At 40.0% G+C, this 22784-nt stretch overlaps 1 protein-coding gene across 1 annotated transcript; it reads right to left on the reverse strand.

The window, feature by feature from the left end:
* Positions 1-950: 950 nt before the first annotated feature.
* PEX3 (peroxisomal biogenesis factor 3) lies at positions 951-22769 on the reverse strand. The gene is made up of 12 exons (XM_066315562.1): positions 22631-22769; positions 13632-13763; positions 12213-12294; positions 8560-8603; positions 7324-7448; positions 5938-6004; positions 5785-5839; positions 5361-5517; positions 4342-4412; positions 3420-3542; positions 2183-2279; positions 951-1805 (listed from the first exon to the last, which is right to left on the reverse strand). Exons 1-12 carry the CDS (start codon positions 22701-22703, stop codon positions 1722-1724), a joined length of 1110 nt encoding a protein of 369 aa, XP_066171659.1. The 5' UTR covers positions 22704-22769; the 3' UTR covers positions 951-1721.
* Between the last annotated feature and the right edge of the window lie 15 nt (positions 22770-22784).

Below are 22784 nucleotides of genomic sequence, written 5' to 3' on the forward strand. Positions count from 1 at the left end.
CTTTGAACTTGTATGAAACATTGAGCAGCTACCTTGACCTCTACACTTGGTTTAGTCAGTTTCTGGCCAAATTATGTGAAGAATGAGGTGGGGGGGAAACAGGCACTAGACTTTTTAGAGACGAAAGAGAGAATAAAGCTCAAGGTCCTGCTCAAATGCACATAAGTCAGTTATACCCTCTAATGCAAGAAATTTACCTTCCACAAAACTGCACAGTAAAAACTGTCAGTTTTAGAGAAAAGCATATACTTTTTCCAGGTGTGTTTAACTAGTGGCAGCTGGCAGTTTCAGCTGAGTAGAGTAATGCCTGCAAGAACAGGCCTGTAAGAGTTAGGCATTCATTACAAATGTATACAGGCAATGCATGTGGTACATCATGTAATTAATTTTACATTTACATTCCTATTCTTGAGTAACTCCATCCATTATTGGGACATAGGTAAAGTGGGAGAGGGTTGGGGTTTTAGATTTTGCATAATTTTACATGGGTAAAATTCACCTCTTGTTTACAGCCTTTGTTTATACACAGTTACCAGGATGCCTTCTGTGCACTATTAAACAAAATACATACTTCAGTGACTAACTATTGAAAAAAGAGAAATAATCAGGAATTGCTAGGGCTCTTCAACTTTGGCAAAGAGACAACATTTTAAGCAGAGAGTAGACTGCATCCAACTTGAAAAATTTCCACACTCATCATATGACTTGTAGGGATAGACACACAAGGTGGAACTTGCAAAAAGGAGGAGATAGAGGAAAACAAAAAGCATGAATTATTTCTGTTTCAGTGTGGAGACTGAAGGTTTATTTTCCCTGAGTAGTACTGGTTAATGCAAAATTAGTACTGTATAAGTTAAAATTTATTCTTTCAACTCTGCCAGGATTTTGAGTAATTGGCCAGGTCAGGATATTCTCTTCCTTGCTCATAATGTTAATACACACACAAATGGTACATTAAATTATTTTATTACAATACAGACAATTGGGCTCAAAATTAATACAAATTAAGATAAAATATTTACAAGGTAATGTGTACAGTGTAGCTGTTTGAACAGCATAACCAAGAGAATGTCTAAAAACCACATTCCTTTAGTATTAAGTAACAGAGAGAGCAGATCCCCAGCTTGTTCAAGGGGAACATGCATCCATTAGCAAAGGCTTTCTGAAGAATGAGAGACTTTAGAACAAGATTTGCAAAGGTAAGGGGAAAAAGATTTACTTTATAGAAATAAAAATCTGGGGGAAGAAGAAAAAAAAAAAGCATTACTTCATTCTGCTGCTCTGTGCTATTCTTAGATCACTATCATTAGTTCTTCCCAAAAGAAAAACTTTTGTTCTGGTGTGTTTAAGTTCTTCCCAGAAGAAGAACTCACATGCCCCAGGCAAAAAAAAAAAAAAAAAAAAAGGGTTTTCTAGTAACTTGCTATAATACTGCCACCAGATGCCTTTTAGATGCAATAAAACCAACAAGGAATTATAGGAGAGTTTAACCACTCTTTTAACAGAAAAGTCTTCACTTGTAATGTTTCTTTCAACAAGAATATTTTTAATGGGTGAAACATAATTCAGTTAGAAGAAAATATGGGCTCACTCCCACTTTCCTCAGAGTGCTCTTTCTGCTGCTCTGCCACTCCTACACCATTATAAAATTAACCCAAGTTTCATCAGTAGTCACCAGGGATTTGTTATAAATACATCATCCATTAGTAAAAATGTGCAGGTCATTTCTCTAGTTGCTGAGGGGTACTAAAAGCTTCATAAACATTAGCAGCAAAATCTTTCACTTGTTCCATCATCAGCAGGTCCTGGAAGAAATGTATAAAATAAACTTCCTTAATCAAACACATTCCCCACTACAGCCTGTGCTGTAGTATGGAATTCCTAAGAAAAGCACCTGGCACAGGCACAACTCAAACTTCTTGCTTTAGACAGGTTTAGGGGCAGACCTGCAAGTAGAACCAAGGCACGACAAGAAGTTTGTGCTTCTGCATGGTTCAGCAGAAGAAAGAGGTTCTAGAAAAACAGTGAATTTTTGGAAGATACAAATTGACAAAAAGTTTGTTATGGCAATTATTTTCAATTTATTATTAAAACCACTTAAACAATTAAACTATTAGAAAGAAATATACAACATTAATTTCAAGATTTTACTTGGGATATTGTAAATAAGGCAGATTCTTACCTGAACAAAGTGACTGGGTGTTTCACTGCATACTGAATGGATCTGTCCATTTATTATTGGAATTATCTTGGCTAAAGGAAGACTGACACTGGAAAGACTAGGAAAGAACAAAAAATATTGACCTGCTCTGACAGATGAAGCCACTAAACTGTGATTATAGAATTCTAAGTGATTACCACTTAAAAAGTAAGAATTGAAAGACTGCAAACTAAAATGTATGGATGTTTTTTTCTCTATATCAGGGCTTTCCTTTAATATAGAGAAGTACCAATTCAATTTCAGTTCATGGTCCTATTGCACAGTTTCACACTTGCTCCTCATGCAAAAGAATTACGATTTAGTCAGAATCTTTACATGTGTATGTAAGTAGACAGCTCATAGAAGTGCCTGTCTACAATTTCATGCTATTTCAAACTAAATCAGGCTTGGGCAGATAGCCAAACTACAGACTTTGGGGTATTTTAAGTGATGTAAATAGTATATATTTAAATTAAAACATAACTCTCTGAAAGCCAATAGTTACTAAAATAAACATACATAAACCCAGTTATCATTCCAGGTTTTAATGTTACTATTTGAGAAATAATACTTCATGGATTTGAATCCAGCTTTTGGATTTGAAATGCTGTCACACTGCTTAAAACCAAAGTTAACTTCAAAATAAAAGCTATTTTTAAACATTCTTCTAGGAGGAAGTAGAAAATCCTGAATATTACTGCATTTTACCTGCATACCAGTGAAACCTAAAGCTCCAAGGGCTGCTTTGGCTCCCTGTCACTGGAGCACCAGGGCAATGCCCACCCCCCTTCCTAAAGAGGCACAGTAACTGATGGAGGCTGGGGCACTCGGGGCTCATGGGCTGCAGGGGAGGGCTCACCTTCTCCCAGCCTCACTGAGCACCTCTGCCAGGAGTCACCAGCAGAGGGTAAACCCTCCCCAGGCCAAAAGGCACCCTGCCTGCATCCGGGCAAGTGGGAGGTACAGGTCATCTGATCTCTACTTCTAGGTGTGCAAGTAATGGTGGGAAAGAACCCCACCTAATTGTAGTGTTTTTATGGTTGGGAGGACACATGAATCCTCCTCACTGCCTACTTGGCCAAAGTGAACACAGTGATCCTTGAAGAGCAAGAAGCAGAAGAATATTTCCAGCACATGAACTCCAAAAAGGCCTTTTTGTAATTCACTATGAACCCAAAGCATCACTGACATGAGAACCACAAGAAAAGAAAACATTTACCTATTTACAGAGCTGTTTTGGGAAAGGTCCTTTTCAGTAGGTCTAAAAAATTCTGCCATATTGTCCAGCAGTCTACTGAAGCCTCTATTTAAGCATGTGCTCAAAACTGTACTGAAGTCTGGACTGAAAAGAAATAATAATAGAAAAAAAAAAAAGTTTATTCCTGGGTTTAATTTTTTTCAAATTAAAAACTCCTGCAAGTATTCAGTGCTACAGGTGTGCCTCCCCTCACAGGGAACGAGTGAGCCAGACAAATGCCACTAGCATTGCCACCTCATGGAACACCAGCTCCCTCAACAACCTGAACTCTACCCCAAGATGACTAAAACCCAGATAAACCTGAAGCATTTCTCACTTCTCTTTTTTACTAAGTAATAACATAGAAGGGACTTTACCTTAACGTGCCCCACACTCCTAGCAGCTAGACTGTAAGAATAGTTTGACATTTGTCTCAATTCCCTCATACCCTATGTTCATTATAGCAGCCTCACTTTTACCAGGTCTCTGGTTAAAGGACACATACAACCACCCTCAAAACCATGCATTAAAAACAAATTCCAATAAGTCAAAACTGGTGTTCACCTTATCAAAGCAAGTAAATCCAGTAAAACGACTCTCAATTTACCCTGCTTTAGCAGAAGTACTCCTCTGTTTCTACATAACTACAGAGGTGAGGAAGAGATAATAGGTCTGATTGCCAAGGACATCCTGGGTATCTCGTTAAGGCAGCATTAGTTCTTTAAAAGTTTCAGAGCTCACAAATTTTGAAAATCCCAGCCTACACCTGATAAATATAAAAATTTATTGCAGAATGGTCACATTTCTCAAACAAAAAGTTGTCAGCTTTTTGTATGAAAGTAATTGTCTTACATAAGCAATAGTTTTGAGGAGTTTAATGTGAATACAGTGTATTTCTCTATACCTTTCTAGCATATCTCTAGTTTCATTCAGTAATTTAATTGTAGCAATGTCTCTTTCTGTGAGTCCACAGGCCTAGAAAAACCAAAGACACACACTATTAGTAAGTGCCATCAGCAGCTGTAAGAATAAGAGTAGAAATAGAAAAGTTGAGTATCATGGAATTAAGTCAAGATGTACAAATCTAATAGAAAAGAAAATATTGCTGTGAATCAGATTCTTTATCATTTGTGTTTTAAATGGTCATTGAAGGATTTTTAAACTAAAAACAATACTAGCAGGAAATACCAGACTATTTGAGGAAGTCATTTTTCCAAGTCTGACCTTCAATACTGAAATCAACCCAGCACATCAGATAAAGCAGTAAGTGCATGTAGTCACATGCTGAAGCCCAGGTTTCCTCATTACAGCAGTGTAACACCAAGTGAAGAATATGTTTTCTCCAGCCTTTGGTGTGGAGACAAACATCTTCACAAAATTTAAGAGATTAATGTTTGCAGCTGAGATTAGATACACTTTTCTCTTGACTCCTGTTTATTTTTCAGCCCAAAGCATCAAAGGACTTCAGCACACTATTCTCTTGTGCACCAGCCAAGATGTTCTAACATTCCATGAATATTGCCAGTACACAAGTGCAGACAAAGCAATTTATCTTAGGGCTGAGTTAAGCTCTGCTGTGTCACAGCTTCTTTCACAGGCTAAAGGCAGCAACTGGACTACATTTCTGAGCACAAAGATGACATTCTGAGGGTGACACTTGTTTTCTATCAAATCTGAAGAAAATACAACTGAGCCTAGACTGCAGGGATAAGTACACTTGATTTATGATTGAAGAGGCTTTGCCATTTATCAAAGACACAGATGCCATGGTACACTACAGGACTGTTATGTACCCTTCCTTCTCCAAACCTCCCCGCTTCAAATAAATTAAAAAAAAAAAAAAAAAAAAAAAAAAAAAAAAAAAAAAAAAAAAAAAAAAAAGGCAGAATGAAAAAGGTAGGTGAAAGGAACTGAATCAAGTACCTGGCTAGCCAAGGGGTTTTCTTCATCTGGCATCAGATAATGGCATAAGGGAGAGTAAGAGGCAATCCGATCTGAATCTTTATGTTCCACTACTTCCCTGATATCCTTAAGTTTCTGTTCCAGCTCCAGAAGAGACAGAGTCTGCTTAAGGGAAATACTGGAAAGGAAAAAGACTACAGTGTTGATTGCAAAATGAGTAATGCTGCTTTCTCTTTCTACCAATAACATATTTACAACTAACAAGACTCCAATCAGCTATGTGGGTTTGCACTGGCAGACACAGCTTGCTATAATAAAAGCATCATTTTGAAAAAGTCAATATGCCTGCTTTTTTTTCCCCCCAATTCTTATAAAACTCCTTTTTTTGGAAACAGCCATCACAATAAAACTTAAAAGCTAACCACAGAGAAATACAGGCTCTTACCTTCCAAAAACTTTATGCACAGCTTGTTTAACAATAGTTATTAACTCTGTCAGTCCTGAAAGGAAGAAAATATTTATTTTTTCTAATGAATTGTTCAAGTCCCAAAAGAAGTAGAATTTTAGAAGTGTAATTAGCTCATAATAAGCACCATACCATCTCCTAAAAGGTGCTGAATGCTTGATAAATATTGCTGCTGGACTTCAGGGGGAGCTAGTGGTGTCTGTGGAGGAAAAAAATCCAACAGTTCTGTAACATGTCAACAGTAGAGAACAATGCAAAATAATTTCAAAAATCATTTCCTTAATCTTTGTAATACTCTTCAGCAAACAGATTACCACACTCTCTTCAACTTTGTACTGACTCTTCCTGCCCAACAACCCCTAGATCTGTCATAAGTATTCTGGCATTCTTTTCTTTAAACCTATAGAGATCTCTCTTCCATCTTCAGTGGCACACAAAAATCTTTCACTTTTCATTCACTTAAAGGAAAGTCTCTTAAAAACCTGCACTGGAGGTGAAACTAGACTCCCCACCACCCCAGAAATTAAATCTAGTGAAGTTATTTATGCTGAAACCTAATAAAAGCTTATCTGACAGAAAAGAAGCTTTCAGAAATCAAGACAGGATTCCAGTTTGTCCCAAGGGAATGCCTCACAGTTGGCCCTGTCAACCCACTTCTCTATTGCAAAACTAAGAGAAAGGAAACATGTTTCTAGTTCAAACTCATCTTGCCCTTCTAGAACAGCTTTTTCAGGTTTCACAAAATGAAGTACTATCTCAGTCAACTCTGGCCTTCCTATTGAAAGCTTTTCTCCACCCTGCCTTGACATGCTGTTCCTTGACTCTCAGCAGGAGCTATCACAGGGGGGCAGATGAGAACTAATCAGCTTGTATCCATTTTTTCAGATGAGACATCCAGCAATATGCAGGTCCCACTCTCTACAACAGGTACTTGCTTAATGTGGGAGTGATCTCTTTTTATTGATCTGTGATACGCTATATCAACAAAAACCAGCTCTTCTCCCTTGCTTGCCCCCACCAACAGACATTTAGGTAGATGGCCTTTTGCAGTTAAACCAAATAGTCAAAATCTCAAAGACAACATTTTTCTTCTTTATTCTCAGAAAAATTTAACCGGAGGAATTAATGTATGTACTAGGAAGACCTAATAATATATATACCTTTGCTTACATATCTTGAATCATTCACGTGGTATTACCATTTCACAAAAACTCAAAGCAAAGAAATAATTACATGTTGGTGTTTAGACAGAAAACAGCCTCCTTTAAGCAAGACAAATGCATCCAAAAGGCATTCTCCAATATTGCTGGTATTCAGGTAAGCAACTTTAGATGTTATTAAAGGACATCAATATATCGTGCTATATATCACTATATAATGCTTCCACGTACCCCACTCTTGTAAGGACCCTTGGTTTCATTCCAATAATCCTAAGACATGCCCTTTTCATCACACAAACAATCCTTTCCCTTCCAAGGAAGCCAAAGTCCTGCCTCTGACACAAAGCAAGACACTCACTGTGCCGTTCTTGCCGAGCGCGGCGTTGTCCAGGTAGATGTAACCGCCGATGATGTTCAGCTGGACGCGCAGCAGAACCACCAGCATACAGGTGCTGTACACAGCGACAATGCTGCGTGTGAAACCTTGGGAACACAACACACAGTGACTGCAAAGTCAGGGAAACAAGGAGGAGGCAAGGAGAGAGAGAGCTCTCCAAGACTCAGAAGTGCTGATCACTTTTAAATATGCAGTCACATTTCTCTCACTGGTTGTCATAACATGTTTTCACAACACATACCCAACATGGTCATGAGTTTAATGGGCTGCTGGATCTACATCCAAAATGTCTCATGTAAAGTCCCATATTAATAATATTTTGCACATTACACAAGTTATTTTGAGAAAATAAAAATCATACAAGTTGTTCCAGAAGGAAAATGTTTAGTGTCAAATCATCTTTCTTCATTACACCAGGAAATACTTTCTATGTTAGCCCTCATCATGCAATTCAGACACAACTGCAGCTCGCCAAAAATGCTACCTAAGACAGAAGCAGCTAAGATCTAAAGAAGGAAAATCAAAATGAGCATCAGCTATCAGCCAGTAGGCAATGAGGGTTTGTAGAATAGATACAGAAGGGAAGAAAGGAGAGAGATCAAAAGTAGGATCTGTAAAGGTGTTACAAAAAGAAAAAAACCAAAGGAAGCAAAGACATAATGGTAGAATTTCACTGCATAATTATCTGAGTTTATTTTTTTCTTCCCTTCCACTGATCCCATCAAAAAATAATTTTTTGCTTCCAGCCAAAAAATCATAAGATGATCCAAAGGCTTCATGACCACTGCTATAGTAATTCTCTCCAACAGGCTCAAAAAGAGGGAACTGCTGGCCATGTAAGGGGCTGACCTACATTTCTGATTGAATTTCCATGACATCCAGCATAGAATTTCTGCAACTAGTTTCATTTTATTGCGATGGCACAGAAAGGTCTCAGAAAGTTTTATTGAGTAGAGTAACAGGAAGGCCAATAAAATTCTTCACCTTGGTCTCTGAGCTTCTAACTTCCCACGTGGCTAAGAAAAGTTACTGTATGAAAAGTTTCAGGGGTACAGGGGCAGGGAGGAGGTTTGCCATGTGTGTTACCCTATCTTCATATCTACTGAAACAACCCAGTGGAAAGTTCATTTTAAATGGTGTGAAAGACATTTTAAATCTACACTAATTATGCAGATGTAATCTTTCATTTCCACTTACTTATAATCTTTAAATCCTCCCATATTTCTAACTTGTTTGCTGGCCTGTGGGAAAAATAAATGGAAATATTAAGAATTACATTTTACTTGGAAATTAACAAGTACGTTACATGACATAGCAGTGCTTTAAGGCAAATTTATTTAGTTACCATAATTATTCAAATCATACCCAGGTCTATATCTCATTCAAGAAAGGCCTTGTTCAAGAAAGCAGTACATAAACAACACACTATAAAGGCATAGAAAAGATATTAAAACTTTAATGTATAAATGTAGCATTTAGTGATGTCAATTACACACTTACATGACCAGTTTTGAGTTACTACAGTATGCAGTCAGAAAAATCCACTGATGGTATAAAGTGGTCTTTTCTGGGGCCTTGACTCTCAATATATTTAATGTCAAATCAGTTCAGCAGGACTTCCTGTATGTAATAAATGCAGGATCAGATTTTCATTGTCCTACTTTCTTGCAAGATTTAGCATTGCCTGACGTGTTTAAAGTTCATATTTGATCATCAAAACCCAAAGAGATCACAGCCATCTGTGGAAAGGAAGTCTTGCACCATCCACACTAATACACAGTTGGTGGGGTGTTGTGTTTTGGTGGGGTTTTTTTGTTTGTTTGTTTGTTTTTGTTGGGGTGTGCTCTCTTTTTTGACCTCACCAATTCCTAGAAGTTTATATACTGCAATCAACAAAGCAAGACTGTAGATTGCACAGATACACCTGACCTGCCTGAAGTACGTTGCATATTTATAACTACTATCCAGAGGTAATCTTAGCAATACAGGAGCAGCAGCAAGACTAAGAGCAAGCTAACCATACAAAATTTTCAGCAGCCATTCTCACCTGTTAAGCAGTGTCAGTAAAGAATGGCTACTGTATATCTATTTTGGAAGACAGATATTGTAAAAGTCACTTAGGGAAACATTTGGTAATTTCTTAGGATCAGAATTAACACTTAAATATTTAGAGCCAGGCACAACATGTGCACTTTGGCGTTAGTTTGAACATCCTACCACTTACATAAACAAAAATTTTTATTTTCACCACTATTGAATAATGCAAATAAACTGAAACAATAAACTATTAAGTCTACAACTCTGAAAACTAACGAGACAGATGAAATAAACAATAGCTGAAAGAGATCCATGGATCCGTGGCAAACGTATAAACAATTCACACACTTTTTGCATGCTACTCTACGCAAGTATTTTAAGCTTTGCTAAAACAAAATGAAGGACTTTGTAAAAAAAAAACCCACTGTAATATTTCTACATAGAGCATACAATGGTACGCAAAGTTATAGTTGTTACTTATCAGGTGTAAGTTCCTCATGCAGAACGAAGAGATAGAGAAGCCAATACATCATCAGCCAACTACACTTGCACCTATTACTGCAAAACATTTTCTATTGCTCACTCTTACAGAGTTTCTCCTTATACTCAAGGCAGCAGCCAGACTACATTAAAGTCAGCAAGTATTAAGCCTAACAGTGGAAATTAATTTTCCAGTCTTCATCTCCTGCAACTAACTGAGATTCAGCTGCTACTCAGAACCCAACTTCTACTTCCCATTTATTTATTTGGAAGGCTGTTCTTGCTTCGGAAGCAAAGGGCAATTCAAACAGAAAGCAAAGGTTTGGAATAAAGCTGAGTGTTGAAGAAGTGGGAGATGTGCAACATCTGCAAGGCTGCAGAAGCAGGGACTTCACCTTATCTTATCCAATCACTGGGCTTTAAAAAGAGGAGGACAGATTGAGCAAGAACATCTGTGGTCTTGGTTGCTGTTCCCTTTTCAAAAATTTCTCTGCAGGTCTGAAGACTTCAGCCTCCTTACAACCCCAGTGTACCATTGGCCACTCCAAATTTAGGGGAGTGGATTTTAAGTTAAAGGAGATTATCTAAGTCACAATATGATCTGTAACATATGATAACATAGATCCATAACATGTTAAGCCACAACACAGATTATGTGAGAAGAATCATACATCTTCAGGGACATAAAGTAAGATAGATCTCCACATCTGCTCTTTTGTATATTCAACAACAACAACTCAAAGGTCTGGAGCCGTTTGATTGATCTTCTCAAATGGAAGTGGAAAGCAAAGAACTCTATACCTCCGTGCATAGCAGAGGTTCTTCAAAGAACCACTTCAAAGTGGAGTGAGCTTTGATGGCAGATTCCATTATCTGTGCCTTCACAACCCCTTCCTTACATTTCAGTTCAAAACTTTCAAGCATCCAGTTAAAATTTCCTCAGTGTAAGTAAAATAAGAAGTAAGACACAAATTGCACTGTAAGATACACTCTAAATGGCCATCTATGCTTACAGAACGTTGCATGTAGCAAGGATTAAAAAAAAATTTTGTTTTCATAAATGTACACCACTAACAACAAAAAAGCCTAATCTCTATTTTCACTAGGATTGTTGGAACTCAGAGGTGCATCAATGTACTCCTACAGTGTTTCAATTGACCAAACAATTTAGAGACAGCAGGTGTACCTCGATAAAAGAATGCTTGCTACAGAGAACAGACTAAGGTATTATATGTCTTCCCCACTGAACAAAGGATCACATACTGTTGCAGACTAGTTTCTGATGACATATCAGAAATACCTGACTAGTTCAGATGACATATCTGGTGATTCACAACCTCCTTTGATCATTCAGTTTAATTTTTTCATTGTATAGGACTTTTATTATGATAAATAAATTTATTCCATTAAAATTAACCTTTCTCATTTACGTATTGTTTGGGGTAAATAATATTCAACAACAGTTGCAAATACTCAGAGAGTTTATTATAAAAACATCATTCAGGCTGCAATTCCCCCTTTAAATCAGGCTGCTCTGTTGTGGAAGTTTTTGGACTGAAAAAAGCAGTGGATTGAATAGGCAACCTATTAAATGCTGGACAGCTGAACTTATAGCTGTATAAATAAACTAGTGGGAGGTAAACTAGAAAGACAGTCTAGAGTAAGTCAGAAATCCCATGTTAATTGCCTACACAGCACTTCTACTCTGTGCCATATGCCAAGCAATTTATGTTTAAGGTATGCTATTATGCACTTCATGCATTCAAAACCAGGCTATTTGTTCCTGCAGTTGTAAGGAATTCCAAGGTGTTTTCTGACAGAGAAGCATTTCTGTTAATGTATGACATGTCCCTATTGGTTCTACTTCAAAAATAAAATTTTAAAAATTACTTTTTGTCACTTATGTGCATTTGCAATCTCATCCTGGATACTTTCCACTACTACTCATGTCTGAACTTGGTAAGATTACATAAACACTTTTACAAACATAACATCAACAACTCAGTCAAAATATTCTGTTCTGTTTAAGAGAGGACTAGATTCTCCAAGTACTTTTATCTATCCATCTTATAAACCATTTCAACAAAAAACATGGCTCTCACTGCAGCACCTTAAAGGAAGTATTATTTCCTGTAATTTTTGGAAAATGCCAGCCATACCTATCAAAATACATCTAACATGACAAAATATTTACATAATGATTTCAAAATACCTCAAGACTAATGATTCAATAGGACACTAAACCAAAATTCTGCATTATCTCTACATAATGTAATTTGAAAAAAACTTGCCATCAAAACAAGTGGAATTCAACACATTTAAGACAGTCTTACCTATTTTTAAGAAGAGATGTGAGACTCTCAGAGTTTAACTGGTGCATTAAGGCATCCCTCAATGTTGGAAGCATTGATAATACTGTTATTAAAAGAAAAAAAAAGAACAACGAATCCTGTCAACATCAACAAGAAAAACCCCAAACCCCATTACAAACCCACCCTCAACTCACACCCAATAACTGCTATAGGATGTACACCCCATTGCTCAACAGGCAAAGTTTGGAGGACAAGCGAAATAGGAAACCCAGAGAGTACTCAGAAGGGCAATAACCTGTGTGCCTCTCAGGAGCTGGGGCACAATGCTGCCCTTATGTGACTGTGTGGTTCTACTGGCTCCAGCTGCAGATGTGTATTCACATCCTGCATATACACGCCTCCAACTCCCCAGAAGAAAACCTGCCAAAAATCTATGCTGCTGCGTTTCTCCCAGTGAGAAGAAAAAGATCTGAGGTTTGTTTTTCCAGCAAGAGAACCAGAGAAAGGTATGTTATAAATGAGATAAAGCTAGTGGGGAAAAAGTCCTTTACTCTCAGAACAATGTCTGATGTGCTTTTATCTGACAGGAACAGGAAATGGAAAACATGATAAATACCAAGAACGAAGTATGAAAAATCTTGTCAGGAATGCATGCTGCCAAACACAAGATACTTTGTACAAAGAAGGGCAAAGAAAAACCTAGTCCTTGCAGCAAGATCACTCCCAGCAGTACAAAATTGAAAAGATGAAAATTAAATACCAATTGTTCAGGGTAAATAGGATGGACTTACAGCCACACAAGAAACCATTACAAATTTCAACAGAAAAAGAAAATACTGCCTAATTTGCTTAATAAAAATAGTTTTGAATGGCCTGTATTTACAATGGCAAGGAATTTGTTAAAGTTCTTCTATCATCTCCTTTCCAAAAATCCCAAGACTGGTGCTGTAAGAAAAAGTACTTTCACTTTTTGCTCTCCAGCTAGTCAGGTACCTTCTAACTGTGTAGGAAATCGATGGATTGATATGCTTCTTATAAAAAATTACCCACCAAGCTCTCCATGCAGCTTACTAACAATGTGCTATAATGAATAAAATAATCCTCCTGTAAATTCAGTATTGTTTGAATCTAAATGCTGTTTTACACCTCAATACCACATGCAGTTCAAGGCAAAAGGTCCTGAAGTGACAAAAAATTGTAACCTGCATGTATACTTGTACGCTTAGTGATAGTAAGGGTTCAGATGTCCGCTAAAATTCCTTTAATCCTCCACTGTTCAGACCCTCTTTATTTGCAAAACAATTCTATTTATGCACCAGTATTTAATTAAGATTTTGAATTTACCTACATTTTGTGTTCCTCTTCCATCCTGACAATATGTAGCATAAATCCCCAAACACCTCCCCCTTATCTAAAACAGTAGCTATTTCCTTATCTTACCTGTCATATTGCACGTCCTCTGATTACTCTCAAAATGGTACTGCCTTCGTGCCTGGGCAATGTACTCAGCTGCCTCTCGTTCCTGGATTTCTCTGATTTTCTTCTGCCCATATTTTCCCAGTAAATAGACTCCTACAGAGAAATATCCTCATTAGAAGGTGCTTTTAAAAAGTGAGAAAGGTCCTTTAACTCCTTCATTTTAAAGCATAAGGGTGCATAGTGGGTTTTGTTTGTTTGTTTTTTTATATGAGGGTCTTGAGTATTTTAATAATTATTGGCAAAGCAATACTCAGAAAGAATGTTTTCAAAATTCATTAAAATGTCAAGGCTTATGACTTCAATCAGTTGAAGAAACTTTCCTGAGAAAGTATCTTTCCATCCACAGAAGACATCGCTGGTACTACTGCAATGTGAGCAACTAGTACTGAAGAGACTGAAACAAAATAGAGAAGCAATGTAGGGTGTTGCTGCAGGACACGAAAGACTCCATATATTTCAGAAGGCAAAGAGCATAGAAAAAGAAGGGTTTCATTGTCTAATTCTTACTACCTTTTATAAGGCATTCTGATCCAGACTTAAAATGATTGGTGAATAGGAATGACACTTCTCTAATCCCATTGGTTAAACTAGAGAAACAGCAAAACACCACTTGGAGAAAGATTGTTTTGAGAAAGGATACGTGTCTGCCAAGATTGTTTTGAGAAGAAACTTTCTTGAGAAATTTTTCCTTGGGAAAAAGTTAGCAGCTGCTAGCAGGCTAAAATCTTTTAGGCCCACAGTAGGGTAAGAAAAACAAATTGAGAAATGCATAGGTCTAGAGATGGATGAAAATTTAAATTTTTAAAAAGATATATTTCTAAAATTAGCAGATGTCAAGTACTAAAGATCTCATACGAGAAAAAAATGTTATAGATCAACACTTACTTCATTTGGTCCTGAAACTTCTGTAAGAAGAACCTTAGTTTCAATGGGGCTTGATTTAGTTTCAATGGGATTCTTTTTACCACACCTGGTTCCTACTTTCCAGCAACACTCTTCTCTTGAGGGTCTGACCATCCCCCATCACTCTCACTATGAATCTTCCAATTTCCATAAAGACACACAAAAAATCTTTGCATTTTCAACTCTTCCAACACACGTCTCTCTGAAGTTTCCCCCAACTGCTTGTCCCCACATCACCAGGGGTTCAGATATTTATCCAGGCTGCCCACAGCCTTTTTCCCAATAATTTCTCCCCCTCCACCCAGGCTTTCTTATACCACCTCCTGTGTGTCAGGTTCATCTGCTGCCTCCTGTATGCACTGGCAGCAGCAGTTTCCTTCTTAGGTATGCAACCAGCACTTCCCGTGTTCTGTCATGAAACAATTGGAGGGGGCACAGAGACTAGGGAGGGATAAACCCATGCAAGAAAAGACTATTGTACAAGTTAATCATCTTCTGTCTGTGTGGACTAATATTACAATTACTGAAGCTTCTCTACAGAGAGCCAGCTCCAAATCTGTCAGGTCAATAACAGCACACAGAAGAATTCCAAATAACAAATCAAGGTTTTTGGTTTTTTTTCCTCAAAGTACTTTCTAAAGTTCTAAGCACAAAGTTTTCTTCAAAGTGCAGTTTTCATATTTAGAAGCCAATATTGGAGCAAATGAAGCATTTAACAGTTGCTGAAAGCTGAAAGTTTCAAAACTAATTTTATAAACCAAATATACAAAAACAATAACAACAAAAAAACCCAACCAAAACCAAACATACACATGAACCCCACAAACAAACGCAAACTTCTCAAGATCTTGAATTCAGCTATATTTTGTAGGTTATTAAAACCTTGAAAGTATTCCCCAAAACAGTGTTTGGAAAGTCAGCTTTGTGCTCCAATGTCCACAGTCACAAAAAAAACTGGCTATTCATAGTAGCGTTATGTTTGCTCATAGGCAACTACAAGCCAGACCAGCCTGGAACAACCACAGTCACTTCCATGTGCTAAAAGCATCATAAAATAGAAATGGGTAAGTCTCCCCCTCACTTCAGCCTTTAGGCAGACTACCCATCTGCCACATGGAATATTCACTTCGTTAGATGCAAACTTTAGCATTATGAGTCCATACACAAAAAATGTGATTCCACCATTAAACTGTTAACAAAAATGAGACTTCACAACCAAGATCATTTTAATCTACAATGTTACCAATTCCTGCCAATAATATCTATTTAGAATACAACTGTCAGGTTACTGAATTTTTTTCAGCTAACATACTGAAATAGAAATATTTTTTTTTAGTATTAGTGAGCAATTCCTGAACACAAGAATCTTCCAATCTTTTTAACCCACTACATTTTTCACATTACATTAACATATAGCCATTTTTCCAAATGACTATTTTTGTTTACTTTTCCTGCACCCCAAAATAAATCCTGTTAACTCCAGGTTTTGTAGCAGAAAAGTCATAAGTATAAAAAAAGACCCATCCTGAATGTAGATAAGTCACAGCAGACATGCAAACAGTTCAAGAAGAATCATGCGCATGCCCTGGAGTGATGTACAGGAGCAGCAGCTTTGAGACTGAGACAGCTAATTGCTTAACACCTGCTTGTTAAGGCCGTGTGCCTGCTCTGTACTAAGAGCTGCTGTGGCCTCTGAGGGTACAAAGTTGCAGTAGTTGTCATCCAGGTTTAACAAAGAGTCTCCAGATAAAAACACTTGTCTAAAACAATGCAATACCAGCTACTAAGTTTCTCCCTCCCTTCCCTGAACAAAGGTATAACTTTGACCCACCCTTAACAGACGTTGCTTAATCCAGGATCATCCTCTTCTCTAGAATGTGATGCATTAGAAGCTAACCAAAGTAAAAGCTGAACCGCCCACCTTAAGCAAACCCCACAAACGACGGTAAGCTTGAGGCCTCGTTGCCAGCAGCAGACTGTCTCTGTTGGCACTTGCAAGCGCCTCTAAGTCGCCTGGAGGACACAGCACTTCATTTGTGAAACTCGAGTCTCAGCTGTGACAATGAACTTCTGCCCACTGCACTCATTCCTGAGAACAGCAGTGGAGCCTCTGCAAGTCTTTGGCTTATGAGACATATCAAGGAGCTGCCAGTGAGGGGTTTGGCTTGCAGGGGTGTCTGCATTTTTCTTCAGCACAACCACATGTATCTATATTAATATGCTGCATTAATTCAGAGGACTTGACAATAATACAGACTTCTTAGAAGTCCAGAATGAATGCACCACACAAAATCATCACATGGAATTGAAAGCAGGGCCAGAGAAAGCCACATCCAAAAACTGCCATGATGTCAAGTCAGCTAACAAACCTGTAAAAAACCAAGCTGACATTTCAAAAGTCTCTTGTTATAAACACACAAAGCCAATATCAGCTTTTTATAATAACTAATATAACTTAGTTTTACCTCTCAGTATGGGATAGGAGGTCTGCAAAAAGCTGCAGCAGCAAGATTTACTCACATTCTAATTAGCTAAACTGTTACATAGATGGAACTTCATGCTGAATCTTCCTATATGTTTCACACAAAAAGGAATTAAAAGAAAATTCAGAAATAGTCAGGCTGTCCAGGAGATAATTCCTATAGAAACATTTTCTATTTTCATCAAAATGTGAAATATACAAAATGCTATAGGTCCCAACACATCTGATTTTGAGGGTTGAGAAATAGGTGAGTGATAAAAAGAAGGTCACCTCTTGTCAGATCCTTCAAGAACAGGAACCTCAGTAAGGATCTCAAAGTACAACTCATACTGGTTTACAACCGATCTACAAAGTGAAACATATTTACATATTTATCCCAGGCTGGATTTGCCTGGGATAGAGTTTATCTTCTTCATAGCAGCTGGGAATTACAGTGTTGGTAATAGAGATGTTTTGGTAATTGCTGAGCAGGACTTATACAAAGTTAAGGCCTTTTCTGCCTGTCACATCAGTCCACCAGTAAGGAGACTGGGGGTCACAAGGAGCTGGGAGGAGACACAGCCAAGACAGCTGATCCCAGAGGATCAAAGTGACATGCCGCATCATAGGATGTCATCTCAGCAGTAAAATTAGAGAATACAGGGGGAGGAGGGAGCACTGTTCAGGGGCTGCTGAGCATTGGTCAGGCCTGATTCTCTCCTTCATCCCACCAGAGAAGGGGTATGTGTGTGTGAGTGGCTCTGTGGTGCTTTAGTTGCCAGCTGGGAAGCACCCTGGGGTCTACAGCACCTGTATCCTGAGGAAGCAACACTTTGATTTGAGATAAATATGCTCTAATTTGTCTCCATATCTCTCTTTTGCTGTAGCACTGTATAGTCTCTTCCCACCTAAATGTAAGTAATGCAGGAAGTTTACTAAGTCTGCAGGCTCTTACATGTTCACTCTAGTAGCCTCCAAGAGGTATTTCTCACATCACATAAATTATGGCTTCCCTCTCCCTCAGCCCTTCTTCTTTCTTCACAGGTGGAATGGAGGGCTGGGCAGAAGAATGGGACAGGTAATTAGGAGGCATCAAGTTTTCAGGAAACTTCTTTTACAACCCTAACCGACTTTGTCCTCACTGCCATACTTACCTCAGAAAAAAAGGGGGAAAAATTCAGTTTTAAGAATTTTATTATGTAGAAATTGTGCCGACACACAGAAGCCTTCATCCTTTCAGGACACAAACAGCTCTGTAAGTTGTGGTTTGTGCTTATGTTCAAGCAAGCCCATGCATCAAGGGACATACAATTTTCCTGTTATGGTTGAAAACCATCCTTAAAACATGCAGGCACTAAAGCCTTATTCTCTTGGTAACACTGACTCTCACCAGAACATATTTAATACCTCTGTGCTTACTCACAAACCAAGCCAACTCTCTCTGCTAAGCAGAGAGATTTCTGAACTGAAATGCTTTTTCTGCAAGCCAAAGGTTGCAACAGATGAAATACAGCAATAATTAATGCTCCACTGAAATCAGAACCGTACATTGCAGACACACCCTGAGCTTGTTCTTCCACTGCAGCAACAGAATTTCAATGGTGAATCATTCTGTAATATCTACTGAAATCTACCTTGAATGCTGAGCACTGAGATAAAAACTACTTTAATCAAACTATCAAGAAACACGTGATCCTGATGTGTCCTTGCAGCTCCATCATGCCCTCTCTCTACTTTCCATATTCCTAGTGGATTTGATCCTAGACCACTAGATTTTGCTTGCTAGAAGAGATTTAGGTCTTTTCATTATGCAGACTATTGTATATTGTTAAAGAAACAACTTCGAAAGAAAGGGTTTGTACAGGGTCTTTGCTAAGGTGAGGCCTTCTCAACCCAGCTCTGTGGTTAAGGGGAAGTTACACATATTTTTCAGTTGCTTTTTCCCCCAATTTGAGCTCTTATTTTGTGAGATTTGTATCTTCATAAGCAGTAAAATCTGTTGTAGCGTTGGGATTGAGAGAAATTGCACCAAGAATGACAGTCACTGATAACACACATGAAATCCACTTCAGTAAAGAAGATTACTTTTCCTTAAAAGTTACCAATCAACTCTGATTTTGGTGCAGTAATTCAGTAACACAACACTGATACAATACTGTACCAGAAATAATGTAGAAACTCTTCTGTACTGTCTAATGAATCATTAAATATTAGCATTACTCTCTGACCATGTGCCAGTTAAGGACTTAAAATCATTAAATCTTGTCCCACTTTCCCTGTTATACCCTCCTTCCCGGAAAATGCACCTGCAGCTCTTAAAAAACACCACAGAAATGTAGATTCCAGGCTCTGCTATTAAATCAGCAGATCTGGATACTTTCCTTAAATTATCTAGCCACTTCCAAATATTCTGTCTTGATTTAAAAGCACTGTGTAAAGTTGCATTTCATCTTTCAAGATTTTTCAGTATTTTCTGGAGAGTATGCCATGGATCTCAGAGTTCTGATTCACTGGTGGTGGCATTACCATAGCTCATGGAGTTTTTTTAAGGTCTGATCCATAACGATATAGATGACCAAAGCACTCAAGATTCAGGCGCTGAACAGCCACAAAGCAGCACTCTGCATTAATTCACTCCATCTCCCTGCCCCCCTTAAAACACCACGGTGAAAAGTTGCTGCTGGTGGCAGCTAATGATGTTCGCTTGCTTGTGGAAGCCCAGATTTATTTCAGTCTCAAATACATAAAAAGCAATTCTCTACAGTCTTCAATTACTACATGGCCTGAAGAAATAAATGATTGATCCATGCTGCAGAAAATGATAGCATAGTTTAATATTTTCAGTCAGAAGTTGAAATGCTTGTTAGAAAAAGAGCATCTTGGGTTGCTTTGGGTTTTTGGGTTAGGGTTTTTTTTTCTTTTTGGGCAAATATTTAAATGACATTATTTTAATCTATAATTATTATTTTAAGCACACTTCATCCAGTCAGTAGCATTTTAGGGAAAGTGACACTGAGCTGTATATAAACAATACCAATCACAAGGAAAAAACTGCAAACTCAGTTATGTTAGGTTGGTTTGCAGGCTGGCAGAAGGCTGTTTATACACGAGGAATTTACGATTTCAGGCTATGAGAACCACAAAGTTCCCAGGTATCTGCTTCCCAGCTCGGGAATTGATCCATGTTTACGCATGAAGCTGGGAGAAGTGATTTTTTACTATTCCTATTTGTCCACCCACCACTCTCACACAGACAGTTGAAGGGGAGGGAGAACATCTTCCAGGTGACAGTCTGGTGTGTAAAAGTAACTATGACTCTGGCTGATGTGCTGCTGCCTGGGCTCAGCTGCAGGGGCTGTGTCTCCCCGCGGTGCTGCTGGATGCCCCGTGTAGGGTAACCAGACCGACCTCTGCCCCAGGGTGTGGGGAGTACGTGGCGCTCCCGCCCTATGGAGAGGTTTCATCACCCACTCGCTAGTACCTTTCTGATGCAAAAGCTGGTGTCACATCCCGTGTGACTGTGGGGCAGGGTCATGTGCTATGGTGCCAGTCCCTATACCCACGGGGTGTGACGCTGGGTAAAGCAGGCGGCACTCACGGGGAGGTGCTGCCACGGCCCTGGGGACCCCCGCTTCGAACGAGGGTGACGGTGCCCATCAGGGCCAGCCTGGTTGGCCTCTGTGTTTGGAGGGAGACACACGTCAAGTCAGGTAACTGCAGCAGGGCTGTGACCCCGATAATTGCCCTGGCTGTGGTCGGGTGCCAGTCCATCTCGGGGAAGGGGCGAGCCTGGGCCATGCTGCCTCCTGTCACCGCAGGGGCTCCGTGCTGGCGTCCAGGGGAGCGGACTCAGGCGGGACCGGAGCCCACCCATCGGGAACTCCTCCACAGCCTCCCGTGGGTTTTCTCCGCTCCGCACGCCGCGGGGCGCGTTCGCGACTGCGCCTTAGCTCCATCCTATTTGGTGCAAAATTACCGATTGTGACTAGGGTGGACAGGCCACCTTCAGTCAACCCGGAAAAGGTGCAGAGCCCTGTATCTGCTCAAATAATAACATGGTGGGCTGCAAGTGCGGTGGTAAACATGACAGTGCTGCACTCGCAGAGCCACAAAACCTGCAGGTGAGGGGGAGAACTGGAGGAGCAGTCTGACCAGTACTGCAGTAACCATCACCCAGCCTATTATCATGGATTAACTGGCACTCTTCGGAGAACCGCCGGAGGAATTAATGACGAAAGAATGCAGACGACACACGAACCAAGGCAAGCCTGAAGTAAATACAATTCACTTTCACAGGGGACTTCACCTGAACGTAAGACAAAATATACTACAAATGCCCTGTAGCCCTCAGAACATTCAACTGTTCAGGCAAGTCCCAGTTCTGTGTCATTTACATTGGATAGAAGTACATTTGATGACTGAGTGCACACAGACACGGCTGTGCCTTTTGAGAAGTATCTGATCTCCAGCTGCACAGCTATGCATTTCATCATTAAACAGAGAGACAGATCCAATGTGCTCTTTTAAATCCATTTACAACTAAAAACAACCCAATAAAAACTTCAAGGGAAGGTGGAGCTTACTAGACCATAACCACCCGACAGGTTCAACAACAGCCTCAAGGGAGAAAGTGCTTGAATAATTAATGCAAATCCTCTCTGTGAAAGTTTTGTGTCTGCAATTGATCTATATTTGTCCAGAGAAGGGCAACAAAGCTGCTGAGGGGTCTGGAACACATGTTCTACAAAGAGTGGCTGGCTGAGGGAGCTGGAGGTGTTTAGCCAAGAGAAAAGGAGGCTCAGGAGGAGCCTTATCACTCTACAAATACCTGAAAGGAGATTGTAGCCAGGTAGGGTCTCTTCTCCCAGGTAACAAGTGAGAGAAAAAGTGCACATAGTCTCAGCGTGCACCAGGGGAGGTTCAAGTATGACATTAGGAGGAATTTCTTCACAAAATGGGTGATAAGACATTGGAATGGGATGCCCAGGGAGGTGGTGGAGTCGCCATCCCTGGAGGTGTTTAAGGAAACACTGGATGTGGCAGTTAATGCCATGGTCTAATTGACAACGCGGTGTTCGGTCATAGTTTGGACTCCATGATCTTTTTCCCAACCTAACTGATTCTGTGATATTTGACAATTCACCTCAACGCACAAGTTACATATGAAAGTGGAGGTTTTCAGCCTCCATCCCAAAACCAACACACGTGTCACCCACACTTTGCGCGATTCAACGTTGTTTCAAAGTACCGCGATCAGCCGCCGTAAGAGCACACGGACACCCCGAGTTCCCGTCCTTTAGGGCAGAAGGGGCAGATTCCCTCCCTGTCCCGGGGGAAACTCCCGCTGGCCGCCCGCGCTCTCCCGGCGGCGGACAGGGGAGCCCTCCGGTGTCCCCAGGCGGGCGCAGGGCCCGGGGCCGGAGCCTCCCCAGCCCGTGCAGGACTCGCCCGGCCGCGGCGGCTCCTCGGAGCAGCCCCAGCGCCTCGGGGCCCTCGCCAGAGGAGAAGGGAGCCGGGAGCGCTCCGCGGGGAGGCCCCACGGCCGGCGCCGCGTTCCCCCCGTGTCATCGCCCCCGCCCCTCGACCGGGCACTCACCGCCAAGGAAGGTGCCAAGGGCGAGGCATTTCTTCTTGTGCCGCTTAAGGAAACTCCAGAGCGACCGGAGCATCCTGCGAGCCTGGCGCGGCGGGCCCGGCCGCCCCTCGGGTCCCGGCGGCGGCGGAAGGGGCGGAGGCGGCGGCGACACCGC

This window comes from Sylvia atricapilla, chromosome 3, assembly GCF_009819655.1.
Source record: "Sylvia atricapilla isolate bSylAtr1 chromosome 3, bSylAtr1.pri, whole genome shotgun sequence".
NCBI classification, from domain to species: domain Eukaryota; kingdom Metazoa; phylum Chordata; class Aves; order Passeriformes; family Sylviidae; genus Sylvia; species Sylvia atricapilla.